We start from the raw sequence: 17,173 nt of genomic DNA on the forward strand, positions 1-17,173 counted from the left end.
GGGATTGACTCCTTAATTTCTCTTTCTTCAGTCTCATTGTTAGTGTATAGAAATGCCACTGATTTCTGGGCATTGATTTTGTATCCTGCCACGCTACCGAATTGCTGTATGAGTTCTAGCAATCCTGGGGTGGAGTCTTTTGGGTTTTCTATGTAGAGTATCATGTCATCGGCGAAGAGGGAGAGTTTGACTTCTTCTTTGCCAATTTGAATGCCTTTAATGTCTTTTTGTTGTCTGATTGCTGAGGCTAGGACTTCCAGTACTATGTTGAACAGCAGTGGTGAGAGTGGACATCCCTGTGTTGTTCCTGATCTTAGGGGAAAGGCTCCCAGTGCTTCCCCATTGAGAATGATACTTGCTGTGGGCTTTTTGTAGATGGCTTTTAAGATGTCGAGGAATGTTCCCTCTATCCCTATGCTCTGAAGAGTTTTGATCAGGAATGGATGCTGTATTTTGTCAAATGCTTTCTCTGCATCTAATGAGAGGATCATATGGTTTTTTGTTTTTCTCTTGCTGATATGATGAATCACATTGATTGTTTTACGAGTGTTGAACCAGCCTTGTGTCCCGGGGATAAATCCTACTTGGTCATGGTGAATAATTTTCTTAATGTATTGTTGGATCCTATTGGCTAGAATCTTGTTGAGAATTTTTGCATCCATGTTCATCAGGGATATTGGTCTGTAATTCTCCTTTTTGGTGGGGTCTTTGTCTGGTTTTGGAATTAAGGTGATGCTGGCCTCATAGAACGAGTTTGGAAGTACTCCATCCCTTTCTATCTTTCCAAACAACTTTGGTAGAATAGGTATGGTTTCTTCTTTAAACGTTTGATAAAAATCCCCTGGGAAGCCATCTGGCCCTGGATTCTTGTGTCTTGGGAGGTTTTTGATGACTGCTTCAATTTCCTCCCTGGTTATTGGCCTGTTCAGGTTTTCTATTTCTTCCTGTTCCAGTTTTGGTAGTTTGTGGCTTTCCAGGAATGCGTCCATTTCTTCTAGATTGCCTAATTTATTGGCGTATAGCTGTTCATAATACGTTTTTAAAATCGTTTGTATTTCCTTGGTGTTGGTAGTGATCTCTCCTTTCTCATTCGTGATTTTATTAATTTGAGTCTTCTCTCTCTTCTTTTTAATCAGGCTGGCTAATGGCTTATCTATCTTATTAATTCTTTCAAAGAACCAACTCCTGGTTCTGTTGATCTGTTCCACAGTTCTTCTGGTCTCGATTTCATTGAGTTCTGCTTGAATTTTAATTAACTCTTCTCTTCTGCTGGGTGTAGGATCTATCTGATGTTTTTTTCTCTAGCTCCTTTCTGTGTAAGTTTAGCTTTTGTATTTGAGTTCTTTCCAGTTTTTGAATGGATGCTTGTATTGCGATGTATTTCCCCCTCAGGACCGCTTTTGTTGCATCCCAAAGATTTTGAACGGTTGTATCTTTATTCTCATTAGTTTCCATGAATCATTTTAATTCTTCCTTAATTTCCTGGTTGGCCCTTTCATCTTTTAGCAGGATGGTCCTTAACCTCCACGTGTTTGAGGTCCTTCCAAACTTCTTGTTGTGATTTAGTTCTAATTTCAAGGCATTATGGTCTGAGAATATGCAGGGGATGATCCCAATCTTTTGGTGTCGGTTCAGACCCGATTGTGACCCAGTATGTGGTCTATTCTGGAGAAAGTTCCATGTGCACTTGAGAAGAATGTGTATTCAGTTGAGTTTGGATGTAAAGTTCTGTAGATATCTGTGAAATCCATCTGGTCCAGTGTATCATTTAAAGCTCTCGTTTCTTTGGAGATGTTGTGCTTAGAAGACCTATCGAGGGTAAAAAGAGCTAGATTGAAGTCACCAAGTATAAGTGTATTATTATCTAAGTATTTCTTCACTTTGGTTATTAATTGGTTTAAATATTTGGCAGCTCCCACATTCGGGGCATATATATTGAGGATTGTTAAGTCCTCTTGTTGGATAGATCCTTTAAGTATGAGATAGTGTCCCTCTTCATCTCTCACTACAGTCTTCGGGGTAAATTTTAGTTTATCTGATATAAGGATGGCTACCCCTGCTTTCTTTTGAGGACCATTCGAATGGTAAATGGTTCTCCAACCTTTTATTTTCAGGCTGTAGGTGTCCTTCTGTCTAAAATGAGTCTCTTGTAGACAGCAAATAGATGGGTCCTGCTTTTTTATCCAGTCTGAAACCCTGCGCCTTTTGATGGGGTCATTAAGCCCGTTCACGTTCAGAGTTACTATTGAGAGATATGAGTTTAGTGTCACCATGATATCTATTCAGTCCTTGTTTCTGTGGATTGTTCCATTGAACTTCTTAAAGGGGAATTTTAAGAGTCCCCCTTAAAATTTCTTGCAGAGCTGGTTTGGAGGTCACATATTCTTTCAGTTGCTGCCTGTCTTGGAAGCTCTTTATCTCCCCTTCCATTTTGAATGAGAGCCTTGCTGGATAAAGGATTCTTGGTTGCATGTTCTTCTCATTTAGGACCCTGAATACATCCTGCCAGCCCTTTCTGGCCTGCCAGGTCTCTGTGGAGAGGTCTGCTGTTACCCTAATACTCCTCCCCATAAAAGTCAGGGATTTCTTGTCCTTTGCTGCTTTAAGGATCTTCTCTTTATCTTTGGAATTTGCAAGCTTCACTATTAAATGTCGAGGTGTTGAAGGTTTTTATTGATTTTAGGGGGGGATCTCTCTATTTCCTGGATCTGAATGCCTGTTTCCCTTCCCATATTAGGAAAGTTTTCAGCTAGGATTTGTTCAAATACATATTCTGGCCCTCTGTCCCTTTCAGCGCCCTCAGGAACACCAATTAAACGTAGGTTTTTCTTCCTCAGGCTGTCGTTTATTTCCCTTAATCTAGCTTCATGGTCTTTTAATGGTCTGTCTCTTTTTTCCTCAGTTTCCCTCTTTGCCATCAACTTGTCTTCTATGTCACTCACTCGTTCTTCCACCTCGTTAACCCTCATCGTTAGGACTTCTAGTTTGGATTGCATCTCATTCAATTGATCTTTAATTTCTGCCTGATTAGCTCTAAATTCTGCAGTCATGAAGTCTCTTGAGTCCTTTATGCTTTTTTCTAGAGCCACCAGTAGCTGTATAATAGTGCTTCTGAATTGGCTTTCTGACATTGAATTGTAATCCAGATTTTGAAACTCTGTGGGAGGGAGGACTGTTTCAGATTCTTTCCTTTGAGGTGAGGTTTTCGTTCTAGTCATTTTGCTCAGTGCAGAGTGGTCAAAAGCAAGTTGTATTGGGAAAAGGAGAAAAAGAGAGGAGAGAAAGAAGGAAAGAAAAGAGAAAGAGAAAAAAGAAAAAAGCATTAAAAAAAGGAAAAAAGAGAAGAAAAAGAGAAAGAAAAAGAAAGAAAGGGAAAAAAAGGGGGGTGTGGGAAGCAATCAGAAATCAAAACAAAAACAAAAACAAAAACAAAAAAAAAACACAAACCCGGGGGAGTATCTTCTGATTCTGTGTACTTTAAGTCCCTTGACTTCCCCTGGAACTTGTCCTTCTAGCTGGTCTTCTGGGGGAGGGGCCTGCTGTGCTGATTTTCAGGTGTTAGCACTTGGGGGGGCTGCTCTGCCCCCTGCCTGGTGCAGGGCTCAGTGGGGGATGTTTACCCCGTGAGGCCCCGGGAGGAACAACCGCAGTGGAGGCTCCGTGCGGGGCCGCTGATCTGCTCAGGTCGGGCAGGAGCGTCCTCGCTGTCCTGGGCCCTCCCGGCCTCTGCCTGTCCCGGGGGGAGGCCGGATCCTGGGCTGTGTCCCGGCGCCCTGTGCTCCGGAGCCTGCGCTGGTGGATTCGCGCTCCCTGGCCAGGCAACCCCCTGCGCGGAGCCGCTGCCCGAGCCCCTCCGAGCTGCTCCTGGAACCGCGCAGCCCCCTCCGCACGGAGCCTCTTCCTCTGCCCGAGCCCCACAAGCTGCTCCCGCCCCGAAGCCCCCTCCGCGGAGCCGCCCCCGAGCCCCCCGAGCTGCTCCGGTCCCGCCGCCCGCGCTGCAGCCCTTAGGGAGCTCGGCGCACTGTCCCGGGGCGCAGGTGTCCGTCAGTGTCCCCGGGAGCCCGAGGGCATCCCCGCCCTCCTGGGTCCTGCTCCACCTCCCCGCGAGCCCCTTTCCCCCGGGAAGGTCGGTGCAGCTCCTGCTCCTCCGGGACGGGGCTCTCCTGTCCTGGGGACACTCGCCCCGGCCTCAGCCCGGCTCCTCGCGGGGCCCCTCCCCCTTGGAGGCCTTTTGTTTCTTTATTGTTTTCCCCCCGTCTTCCTACCTTGGTAGAAGCGCGAACTCTTCTCACTGTAGCGTTCCAGCTGTTCTCTTTTTAAACCTCAGGCCGAATTCGTAGATTTTCAGGATGATTTGAAGGTTATCTTGTAATTTGGTGGGGACAAGTGACTTGGGGACCCTACTCCTCTGCCATCTTGCCCCTCCTCTGTCTGTATGAGCATGTCTATCATAGTTCTTATTACATACACAAATAGATTTCTGTGTCAATGTTTGTTTTTTGGAAAGAGAGTCTGAAGATCAAGACCTCAGCACATACATCTTTCTGTTCAGCTATGTGTACCATACTTCATTTATATATATATATATATAATATATATAATATATATATAATATATATATATTTTAAAGATTTTATTTATTCATGAGAGAGAGAGGGGAGGGGGTGCAGAGACATAGGCAGAGGGAGAAGCAAGCTTCCTCCAGGGAACCCGATGTGGGATTCAATCCATGATCCCGGGATCATGTCCTGAGCTGAAGACAGATGCTCAACTGTTAAGCTACCCAGCGTCCCTTCATTTATATATTTAGCACTCTAGCAAGATGCAGTGCTGATTATATTTACTATTAGTGGGAGGAAACCTAGCTTATTTAGATGCCTTTTCTATATTTTGTTCGTTTCTCTATTACAACCACTTTTGAAATGTCTACCATAGTACGAATATCTCTGATTAAAAGGAAAAAGAAAAACATTAACTAAAAAACTTTTTGTTTTAGACAATTCAACCCATGCAAAAATAAATACACAAAGAACAAACCAAAGCAAACAGTAGTATATTGACTTTTTCTTTAGTAAAATCATCAGTGTTTTTACAATAGAAGGATGTATCACAATGAAGAAATGATGAAGAACCATAAAAGTAAGATATCTCTATATTTAATAATTTGTTGCTAGAAATCAAAATGTCACAGAGATTATTTTCATATTGTAGCCTAAAAAGTTCTAAAGTTCCAAGGGCATCTATTTGCTACTTCCCAACCGCAAGTAATTTTCATGAATACGCATTAAATGTCCACAGGATGAAATAATTGCTGCTGTCAGTTTGATTGTTTTTCCTGGAGGTGATAGCAGTGAGTGTTGTTGAAATTCCCAGTGCCAGATAATGAATGTGCCCCACACCCTCCCATTTTATGTGTTGAAACCTAATCCCCAAAGTGAGGGTATTTTGAAGTGGGGACTTTGATGGGAAATTACTTACCTCATAAGAGCTGAACCTTCATCAATGAAATTTTGCCCTTATAAAAGAGGCCCCAGAGAGATCGCTGCCTCTTTTTGGCTTGTGCAGACACAGTAAAAAGATGGCCATCTATGAATCAGAAAGTGAATCCAAAGCAGACACAGATTCTCCTGGGACTGTGATCTTGGACTTCCAACTTTCAGAACAGTGAGAAATAAACTTCTGTTGTTGATAAACCACTCAGTCTATGGTATTTTTTGTGACAGCAGCCCGAGTGAACCAAGGCATCCAGATAGTCTGCGCAGCTCTCTACAAGTTACAGTATGTCCTTACTAATGTTTGCAAAGATATCTGCTCACATGTCTCAGTAAGTGTCTTGGTGCAGAGTAACTTTGTCTCTCTTACTATAATTCATGCAATTTAGGCTCTGTGTTAGGTATTATGGGAAACCCAAGATAAGTTTAAGAATCTCTGCTCTTAAGGCACTTAAAATGATGGTGAACACATGTGAGTGAGTAAGTGTGTGTAGTGGAGGAGGGCAAGGAGAGGTACAAAGAGTAAAAAACAAAAAGAAGAGATTCTTTTCCTTGTTTTTAATAACTTTAAGGTAAGGGACAGATGATTTTTCTCACTGGTCAATTTTCTAAGCACTTTTTCTTTATACTGTGGTCATCAATCTCTTAAAAAGTTTTATAACCTTATTGCTATATGTAGTATATTCCCTTCTTTCATTAGTGCATGTTGTTTATTTGTATTTAGATTTTTTCATTATTAAGAGAGGGAAGTATAAAAGCAAATTTGGGAAGGTACAATTCCCGGATGTGAAAGTTTGCTCAAGGCAAATATCAAGTGTAGTGGTCTGATACCAAGAAGCGTGAAGCCTAGATTTTAACAAAGTGAATCACTGAGTTGCTTAAAAAAATAAATAAATAAAAACAATTTGGACAAAGTAGTTTGTCAAAACATATGGACCAATGAACTGAGAGCAGTAACAATAATCTATAAGCGTAACAAAACAGATCTATTCTAGAAAGCTAATATAAATATCATTTATTAAAATATTATTAAATAAAATATTTATTTAAAAACTACATTAACAAAAAAAGATGTGTGTATTTAACATTAAAAAATATATATGTATATATAGGGCAGCCTGGGTGGCTCAGCAGTTTAGCATCACCTTCAGCCCAGGGCGTGATCCTGGAAACTCGGGATCGAGTCCCACGTCAGGCTCCCTGCATGGAGCCTGCTTCTCCCTCTGCCTGTGTCTCTGCCTCACTTTCTCTCTGTGTCTCTCATGAATGAATGAATGAATGAATAAATTATATATATATATATATATATATATATATATATCTCCATATATATATCTCCATGAGTTCTCCGTATATTATTATCAAATGAAAATTCCTAAAATAATGCAATTTAAGTTGCAATCCTAAATCCACAATTCAGAGATTTGTTGCTTCTGCCATTTGCTGTCTCATAATCTGTTGCCCATTTGTACACTTGTCTCTCTCATTCATTTTCTCTTCAAGGGAGTTGCTTGGAGGGCATTTTCCCCCTTTTTGAAACAGCATTTTTTAATTCCTGGCAGCTTCATGGTGATATAGTGACAAGGGTCAAAGAGAGCAGAGTGTGAACATAGCCAGTTGATAAAAATTCAGGTATATATTCATGCAATTTAGGCTCTGTGTTAGGTATTATGGGAATATAATATGAGAGAGAGAGAGAGAGAGAGAGAGAGAGAATTCCCAGGGAAAAGTATTGCTAGTCTATACCCACATATATCTGAGAAGGAAATTTTACATTGTACATTGATTTTTTAGAAGAAATTAGAATTTCAAAGTAAGAGAATTACCCATGTTTAGATACCCAAAACAATATTTTCCCCTTAAGATATTTGTTCAAATACAATATCATCCAATCAATACAGTGCATATTCATAAATTTCCAGAGCTATCTTAGGAATAGAAGACTTTTTTCCCTCATATTTTATTTTGCAGTTTTTTATTTCACTAATCTTTATAGTATCACCATGAATCCAATAAGGAAACAGCAAAACATGTGAGAAAGAAGGTAAGAAAAATGAAAAGAATCACATGCTTGATCAAATACTCAACCATCACATGTAGTTCTATCTACATGAGAAGGGTGGACATACAATCAACATCCTCTCCTTCTCTGTGCAGATGAATTGAGGGTTGGAGGTGAATTCAAATTCAATTCACTGTTAGTTCTCTCATATTTATTACATCCATTTTCACTATCAGGTGAATTTACACATAAGTGTGAAAAAAGCACATGGAAAACAGTCTGGAGAAAGTTAAAGTTATTTTAATAGCCTTTAAAAGATAATAGCATGATTGTTCAAATCCATTACCTGAATTTTTATCAGCTGGCTATATTCACACTCTGCTCTCATTGACCCTTGTCACTATATCACCATGAAGCTGCCAAAAATTAAAAAATGCTGTTTCAAAAAGGGGGAAAATGCCCTCCAAGCAACTCCCTTGAAGAGAAAATGAATGAGAGAGACAAGTGTACAAATGGGCAACAGATTATGAGACAGCAAATGGCAGAAGCAACAAATCTCTGAATTGTGGATTTAGGATTGCAACTTAAATTGCATTATTTTAGGAATTTTCATTTGATAATAATATATGGAGAACTCAGTATTGCATATGCTGTCCAATTATAAGGCATTCTCTATTATTTAATAATTTTATTGATGATAAGTTCATTGTAAGTATTTCTTTGAAGCCAAGGTCTCAGGGTGAAGAGACGCCACATACCTTAATTATTTTTAAGTTACTGTATTGCAAATACTATATGCTTTGTACTTCAGAGAAAGACATTACAAGACTTGTTTTTATAAATATTTCATAATTAGTTCCTTTTTTGGAGCATTATTTTAACTATTGAATATGTTGTGACTTTATGGACTACATATATTTTTTATAGAATAGAGTATGACAATTGACTTTATTTTTTAGAACTTAAATATTAAAAGGAAATGAAAAACAAAAATGCCACATATTTCCAATGCTTAATTTAATCCAATGACCTAAACAGAACAGCTTGGAATATTTTATATCTGGTTAAATATTTACCAAAGGGATGTGTCCTGTGTTTATTAAATAATTGTTTGTTTATTAAATCAATTAATATAATATAATTTTATTATAGTAATCAATAAAATTAATATAGCTTGAATTCATCCTCTTGTAAAAGAATTTCAAATATTATGATATTATGTAGTTTTCTGTTAGATGCATCCATTTTCATGGGTTTTTATCACTTTTTTTTACACTTTTAGCTATTAAATCTTTTATTTATTCATGAGACACACACACACACACATATATATACATATATACACATATATATATATGTGTATATATATATATAGAGAGAGAGAGAGAGAGAGAGAGAGGCAGAGACACAGGCAGAGGGAGAAGCAGGCTCCATGCAGGGAGCCCGATGTGGGACTCGATCTTGGGACTCCAGGATCACGCCCTTAGCCAAAGGCAGATGCTCAACCGCTGAGCCACCCAGGCATCCTGCTATTAAAACTTTTAAAATAAAATTTTTTACAAAAATAATTTTGGTGCCAAAAGTTACTTACTAGCATATGAATCAAACTTAAAAATTAAAAAAGAGTTCATTGATGAATGAACATTGCTAAATAGGATGTCTAAATGGACACTAGTTTTACCTGTTAGAAGAGTATAGTTTAAAATAAATTCTTTTCAACTGGGGTTTTAAAATAAATTCTTGACAATTTATCATGCCACATACGTAAATTTGCTTTTAAACCTGAGCCAAAGGACCCCTTTCCTAATTCCTTCCCCATGGAGTGTCTTCCTCTGACCTTTCCTTAACTCTCACCCAGGGATGTGTTAGGTCTGCCTGTTGCTGGCATCCCTTGCCCACTTCTTCTAGATCCAAGACTAGTTTCTAGCCCATAGTGTTATTACTATGGAAATTGGGAGTAAGTCTTTCAAATTACTCTTGAAATTTCTAGAGTAATTTGAAAGACTAATTTTGTGTGGTGAATTTCATGATAGAAAAATAATGGGATTGCACTTAAATGTGGTTTTATTTCATTTTTCTAGGAACTTATTTTTCTTTCACTATACAAAAGTATCAGCTCAAGATGGATTGGAAAGAAAAACAAATCTTCTATATTACAATTTATTTGAGAAGTACTGTTCTACAACTCACTAGTACCTAATACTCTGGATTTCCCTGCTACCTGGAGCCAAGTGGGTCTCTTTTCCAGATACATATTTCCGGGGCCAGAACATAGTGATGTAGGAATGAGTTAGGGGCAGATGGGGCTAGGCAGGGAAAGATAAGGGAAAAGACCAGAGTTAAGCTCCCAGAAATCTGTGGACTCTCATAAACCCCAAGGACACTGAAAGGCCCAGAGTCAGGTTCCTGTTCATCCCAAGAAAACAGAAATAAGACAATAAAAAGAGAGAAAAATAATAAACCTGGCTCTCTAGCTCCAAAATGTTAGAGAGTATCTCCCTTTGATGGTTACTAAATAATCACAGAAACTCACCACACCACAAAGAAATAAATCATTTAAAAAAAAAAAAAAAGAAAGAAATCATTAAGGTGTTATCAATAGTCCCTACTTAAATAAAGACTGGACAAGAATCTCAAGGCCTGGGCTCTCTGGCTAGGTTCTCAGTAAAAGACTGCCACTCAAAGCCCTCAGTGGCAACCGTGTCGGCACCCCTCTCACTTCTGATAGCTTTCTCTGTATCTCTCCTTAATAAACTTCTATTACTTTACTCATTCTCTGTTGTCCGTGAGATCCATTTTTCACTTCATAAGACAAAAACCAAGCTCTCCTATATCATTAGGACCTATATGTGCACCCCTTGGGACAGTGGGCAGTGCTTGCAGAGGGGTGTGACCAGTTCAAATGTTTAAGCTGGGAAGTCCATACACATGGTGAAGGATAGAGCTGAAGTTGGTAGGAGTGGGTAGTAGATGTAGGCTGGGGCTAAGACCACATTTGCCCATGCTTTCATGTTCCAACAAAGAAAATCACACAATTCCTAGAATTCTAAATTCAAACTTGTCTTTTCTGGTCCCCATGAAGGTGTATTTGTCAAGGTCAGAGGATGGAACATACTATATTTAATGATATATAGCTGGATTTATAACTTTTAATATTTAGGCATTTGATATGTGAGTTTGCATTTATTTGCATTCTTACTCCAGGTCCTCCAAATGCCCAGATGGGTGGTCCTAAAGTTGGAAAGTTAACATCCTTGAGAAATATGATTCAGATTCTCTCAAATTTATATCAGCTTCTCTGGTGGATACAAATCCAGCAAGTTCTATTATTACAGAATCTTAGAGTTCAAAGGAACTTCTGATCTAATTCCAGAACTTGTAAAATCTGTTAGCTAGTTAGCCAGCTTTTATTTGAACACCTCCAGGAGTAGGTGCTGCCTAAGTTCTGTTATAGTCATCCTTACTCAAGGAAAAGAGTTATATTTTCGGAGAAGTGTAATTTGTTTCTGAGGGAGAAAAGCAAGTTTGAGAAACACTTCCTGATTCCAGACAGAAGAATATAAAAGAAAAATGGGAATCACATAAATTTTTCAAGATTAATATAACTTCTCAGTGAGGGAAATATTACAATAAAATAAAACTACTACACAAAGAAAAGGGACAGTATGACAAGAGGAATGTGAGAAGATGAAAAAAATGTAACTTTTTTTTCTTCTTCCTACCATCAATGGAAGGAAACTCATGTTAGTCTGTGACATACACTTATTTCCATTTGACTACTCACTTGGGTTATAAAGGCACTTACCATCCACACATTTGTTCTCTACCTGGTCTTTTGTTGTCCAGCTAATTTTGGGATTCTTCAAAAAACCAACTGTATGACTTTTTTTTTTCACTTAAATATCCCATGCTTTTTACTATATCCACTCTTTTATTTCATTCATTCAATATATGGTTTTCAAATTTATTTTTAAAAAAACCATACCAAAAAAAAAAAACAAAACATACCTGTCTTCCAATATAAAAAGAAATAAGCACATCACATGCACTTGACATTTAAGTTTTGAAATGAACAGCAAAACCACTAATGATTTTTTTAAGTCAATTGAGGTCAAATGAGAATGGTAGGTATGCAGAAAATGAAGGAGTGTGGCAAGAGACAGCGGTGGTGTGTGTAAAAGTGGGAGTGGCATGTAGATGCTTCAGCTATTATGGGGGATGGGGTCAGGAAACAAAGGCATAGCCACCCTCAATGCCTAGAACAGGGTTCTGGATTTAAATAGGTTTTCTTGATTAAGGAAGAACTCTTTTTCTTTCTTTCTTTCTTTTTTTCTTTCTTTCTTTCTTTCTTTCTTTCTTTCTTTCTTTCTTTCTTTCTTCTCTTTTTAGATGTATGGCCATACTTAAAAAAAAAAAGAGTTGCTTTATTTTCCTCTCAGTATCTAAAAACTATAAGGTTATTGCTCTATTTCTTCTTACTTTGAGTTGTAAAAAAATAGATATATGTCATTACAATAAGGTCTGGATCTGGATAATGTGTGTATGTATATGTGCATGCATACATGCTACCCTCACGGTGTTAGGGTTATTTAGACATAATGTTGTTTTTGTTTTTTTTTCTTTCTCTCTTCTAGCCCTCCCACATTCTCACTAGGGGACCGATTTAGATCTATTGATTGAACATTCTAAAAGGTAATGCTCACAGAAAGAAGCTTTAATTTTTATTCCCACTGGAGATGAAATACTCAGAGTGAACTTTGATTTGATGGTTTAGGGAAATCCATTGTATTCATAAAAGCTGAATTGAAAATCAATAGTTATAAAAAGAAATCTGAGATAAAGTGTACTCTAAGTTTTTGAGATTCACAGTAGAGAACACAATATAGTCTCCCCCAAGCATTTTTTCATGCCACTTTCAGAGGTAGATTATTGGAATGATTAGCCCAAGGACTGGGTAATAAATAAATTCCTAACATTTCCTTTTTTCAATACATGATTGTTTTAGCCCACACTCTTCCTGATCTATTTCATCTACTTCAACACTGAGAGCGGTTTATTGCTAACTACTTCCAGTATTAAACCACTGAAAAACTCTAAACTTCAGATCTCGATGGCTAGGTATGATTTTATGGCCAATAAATGAACAGTACCCACCAGTCTTCAATACTAGTATGAGTCCCCTGGAATCTATCTTATACTTATTTTTTCATTTTATTTTTAAACTTGAAGGGCAAGGGCATTTTTTAAAATAAACTCTAATCAACCACTTGCAATTTTACTAAGAGTCTCCATTTCTGACAAGCTTCTGTCTACAATAGATTCTAAAAAAATTCTGTTTGGATCAAGTACCTTAAACCTCACTGAAGAGGAACTAATAAGAATATTACATGTAGGTTGTACATAATCACCAAGTTACTATGCTTCTTCTGTTGGGAGTAGTGGGAGGGACAAATTAAAAAAAAAAAAAAAAAGAAAGAAAGGGTAAGATTTAATAAAGACCTGATAGGCAAAGTCAAAAATGAGATGTTGAGCACTTACACTTGGAGCACTGTCCTGGGGTCTCCAACTTCACCCCCATCACCGATTGTCAAAGTATCATAGCCAATCTCCAGATCAAATTCTTCAAAATTTATCTGTATAACCTAGGCATAAACAGAAACAAACATCTCAAATATATTGCAATATTTAATAAAATTAAAACTTAGGCAGGAAAATATTTAAAATGCATATCAGACTTATTGCATCTATCTATGTAAATTTAATACCATGGCAATGGATTATGTCAGACTATCCCTAAAGTTCAAACTTTATAATTTTTGTATGATTTTTATTTGCAGTAATGTAACTTCTGTAATAATTTTTCAATGAAATGGCGTGGCTTCTGTTTATAGAACATTCTTATTTGAAGCATGATTAATGCAAATCTACTTTGAGAAGGCTTTATAAAAAGTACATGTAGGTGGAGAGTGGTTTTCCATACATTTGCATATATTTTTATAAAGCTAACATGGAAAAACACAGAGTGTGCTATTTCCATTAAATAGTAAAGCTTAAAAAACGTTAGAGCTAAATTTGAATCTAGATCGCCAGATTTAAAGGTATCAGATTTATTTTTCTGTATCCTTTGGTAACAGAATCTCTCAAATAGATTATAACAAGCTAGCAAAACTGGGAGCAAATTATACCACTATAAGTAATTTAGCATTATTTCTTACTAAAATATAATCATGCATTCATACATTGTTTATATTGTCTATGCAAAAATTCATATTTAATAAAATTGCATTAAAAAAAAAGATTTTTTATTGATTTAATCGTGAGAGAAACAGAGAGGGAAGCAGACACATAGGCAGCAGGAGAAGCAGACTCCTCACGGGGACCCTGATGAGGGACTTGATGCCCAGACCAGGATTACACCCTGAGACAAAGGCAGATGCTCAACCACTGAGCCACCCAGGCATCCCTAAAATTGTAATTCTTAAATAAGGAACCTAGTATGATATTAAATAATAATAATGTAATTAAGAATCAGTGCAGGAAGAAATTACATAAATACTGTCCTCTATATAATCATGCTTTGAGCAAAAAAATAATTAATAATAAAATATTATTCATCCCCAAATGAAAAAAAATGAATGCCTGAGGTTGCCAATTTTAGTAAAGAATAAATTAAAAAATTATCTCTCTGATAATTTTCATAACTGTTACCTTGGTATCATAAAAAGAAATTCTAAAAAATGAAAGATTTTATATTCTGGATTTTCTAGGCTTTATAACAATTTTGGGGGGACACTTGGATGGCTCAGCAGTTGAGTGTCTGCCTTCAGCTCAGGGTGTGGAACAGGAGTCCTGGGATCCTGCCCCATCCAGCTCCCCTTGAGGAGCCAGGTTCTCTCTCTGCCTATGTCTCTGCCTCTCTCTGTGTGTCTCTAATTAATAAATAAATAAAATCCTTAAAATAATTTTTTTTATTATTCCCATCTCTTGATTTTTTAATGCTTTTATATTAACATTAACGAAAACAATTGTTTTGGTCAAATTTAAATGTAAAATATATGAAAACACTAAGTTGTACAGTTTACATGGCTGCAGTTAAAAAAAATGCATTTCCCTGTTCTATACTGAGTTACATACAGATACTCTAAATTGATAACTGCATGTTAATAGAAATTTAGCTTGTTTTTCTTTTTTCTTTTTCTTTCTTTCTTTCTTTTTTTTTTTTTTTTTTTGCTATTATAAACAACATGTGAGATTGGGCCCTACACCAGGCTCCACACTGAGCGTGGGACCTGCTTGGGATTCTCTCTCTCTCTCTACCTTTGCCCCTATTCCCCCCAAATAAATAAATAAGCCATAAGGTGAAAAATAGCCAAAATACAAATAGTCATGTCACAGAAAAGGAAGCATAAATTAATGCATATAAAAATATATACAGCTTAATTGTTAATGAAGAAAATACAAAAAAAAAATCACTTTTCACACTCTCTAGATTGATAGAAAAAATGAAATCTAATGTACACAAATTGTGAGCATTTAAATTGGTAAAATAATTTTGGAAAACCTTATGGCACAATATCATGAAATTGAATTATTTGCTTATTTTCCAGAAATAATGCTTTTAAGAAAATAACCTAAAGATATACATTTGTGGGGTTTTTTTTTTGCTTGTTATTTATTTATTTATTTATTTATTTATTTATTTATTTATTTATTTGGAATTCAATTTGCCAACATATAGCATAACACCCAGTGCTCATCCCATCAAGTGCCCCCCTCAGTGCCCTTCACCCAGTCACCCACACCCCCCGCCCACCTCCCTTTCCTCCACCCCTTGTTCGTTTCCCAGAGTTAGGAGTCTTTCATGTTCTGTCTCCCTTTCTGATATTTCCCACTCATTTTTTCTCCTTTCCCCTTTATTTCCTTTCACTATTTTTTATATTCCCCAAATGAATGAGACCATATATTTGTCCTTCTCCGATTGACTTACTTCACTCAGCATAATACCCTCCAGTTCCATCCTCGTTGAAGCAAATGGTGGGTATTTGTCGTTTCTAATGGCTGAGGAATATTCCATTGTATACATAGACCACATCTTCTTTTTTTTTTTTTTAAGATTTTATTTATTTGTTCATGATAGACATAGAGAGAGAGAGAAGCAGAGACACAGGCGGAAGAAGCAGGCTCCATGCCAGGAGCCGGACGCGGGACTTGATCCCAGGACTCCAGGATCATGCCCCGGGCCAAAGGCAGGCGCTGAACCGCTGAGCCACCCAGGGATCCCCTAAACCACATCTTCTTTATCCATTCATCTTTCGATGGACACCGAGGCTCCTTCCACAGTTTGGCTATTGTGGACATCGCTGCTATAAACATCGGGGTGCACCAGCATCGCTGGTGTCCCAGCGTTTCACTGCATCTGTATCTTTGGGGTAAATCCTCAGCAGTGCAATTGCTGGGTCGTAGGGCAGGTCTATTTTTAACTCTTTGAGGAACCTCCACACAGTTTTCCAGAGTGGCTGCACCAATTCACATTCCCACCAACAATGCAAGAGGGTTCCCCTTTCTCCACATCCTCTTCAACATTTGTTGTTTCCTGCCTTGTTAATTTTCCCCATTCTCACCGGTGTGAGGTGGTATCTCATTGTGGTTTTGATTTGTATTTCCCTGATGGCAAGTGATGCAGAGCATTTTCTCATGTGCATGTTGGCCATGTCTATGTCTTCCTCTGTGAGATTTCTGTTCATGTCTTTTGCCCATTTCATGATTGGATTGTTTCTTTGCTGTTGAGTTTAACAAGTTCTTTATAGATCTTGGATACTAGCCCTTTATCTGATAGGTCATTTACAAATATCTTCTCCCATTCTGTAGGTTGTCTTTTAGTTTTGTTGACTGTTTATTTTTCTGTGCAAAAGCTTCTTATCTTGATGAAGTCCCAATAGTTCATTTTTGCTTTTGTTTCTATTGCCTTCATGGATGTATCTTGCAAGAAGTTACTGTGGCCGAGTTCAAAAAGGGTGTTGCCTGTGTTCTTGATGGACTCTTGTGTCACATTTAGATCTTTCATCCATTTTGAGTTTATCTTTGTGTATGGTGTAAGAGAGTGGTCCAGCTTCATTCCTCTACATGTGGATGTCCAATTTTCCCAGCACCATTTATTGAAGAGACTGTACTTTATCCAGTGGATAGTCTTTTCTGCTTTGTCGAATATTAGTTGACCATAAAGTTCAGGGGCCACTTCTGGATTCTCTATTCTGTTCCACTGATCTATGTGTCTGTTTTTGTGCCAGTACCACACTGTCTTGATGACCACAGCTTTGTAGTACAACCTGAAATCTGGCATTGTGATGCCCCCAGCTATGGTTTTCTTTTTTAATATTCCCCTGGCTATTTGGGGTCTTTTCTGATTCCACACAAATCTTAAGATAATTTCTTCCAACTCTCTGAAGAAAATCCAAGGTATTTTGATAGGGATTGCATTAAATGTGTAAATTGCCCTGGGTAGTATTGACATTTTCACAATATTAATTCTTGTAATCCATGAGCATGAAATATTTTTTCATCTCTTTGTGTCCTCCTCAATTTCTTTCAGAAGTGTTCTGTAGTTTTTAGGGTATAGGTCCTTTACCTCTTTGGTTAGGTTTATTCTTAGGTATCTTATGCTTTTGGGTGCAGTTGTAAA

The 17,173-nt window shown here is 37.6% G+C and overlaps 1 protein-coding gene across 1 annotated transcript in view; it reads right to left on the bottom strand.

The window, feature by feature from the left end:
* The window catches only part of CSMD3 (CUB and Sushi multiple domains 3), a 1,170,241-nt gene that overhangs the window by 552,289 nt on the left and 600,779 nt on the right, over positions 1-17,173 (bottom strand). The window contains exon 12 of the mRNA XM_049093360.1: positions 13,033-13,136. Coding sequence (XP_048949317.1) covers positions 13,033-13,136 — 104 coding nt within the window. The remainder of the gene's footprint in view (positions 1-13,032; positions 13,137-17,173) is intronic.

This window comes from Canis lupus, chromosome 13 (genome assembly GCF_003254725.2).
Source record: "Canis lupus dingo isolate Sandy chromosome 13, ASM325472v2, whole genome shotgun sequence".
Lineage (NCBI taxonomy): Eukaryota > Metazoa > Chordata > Mammalia > Carnivora > Canidae > Canis > Canis lupus.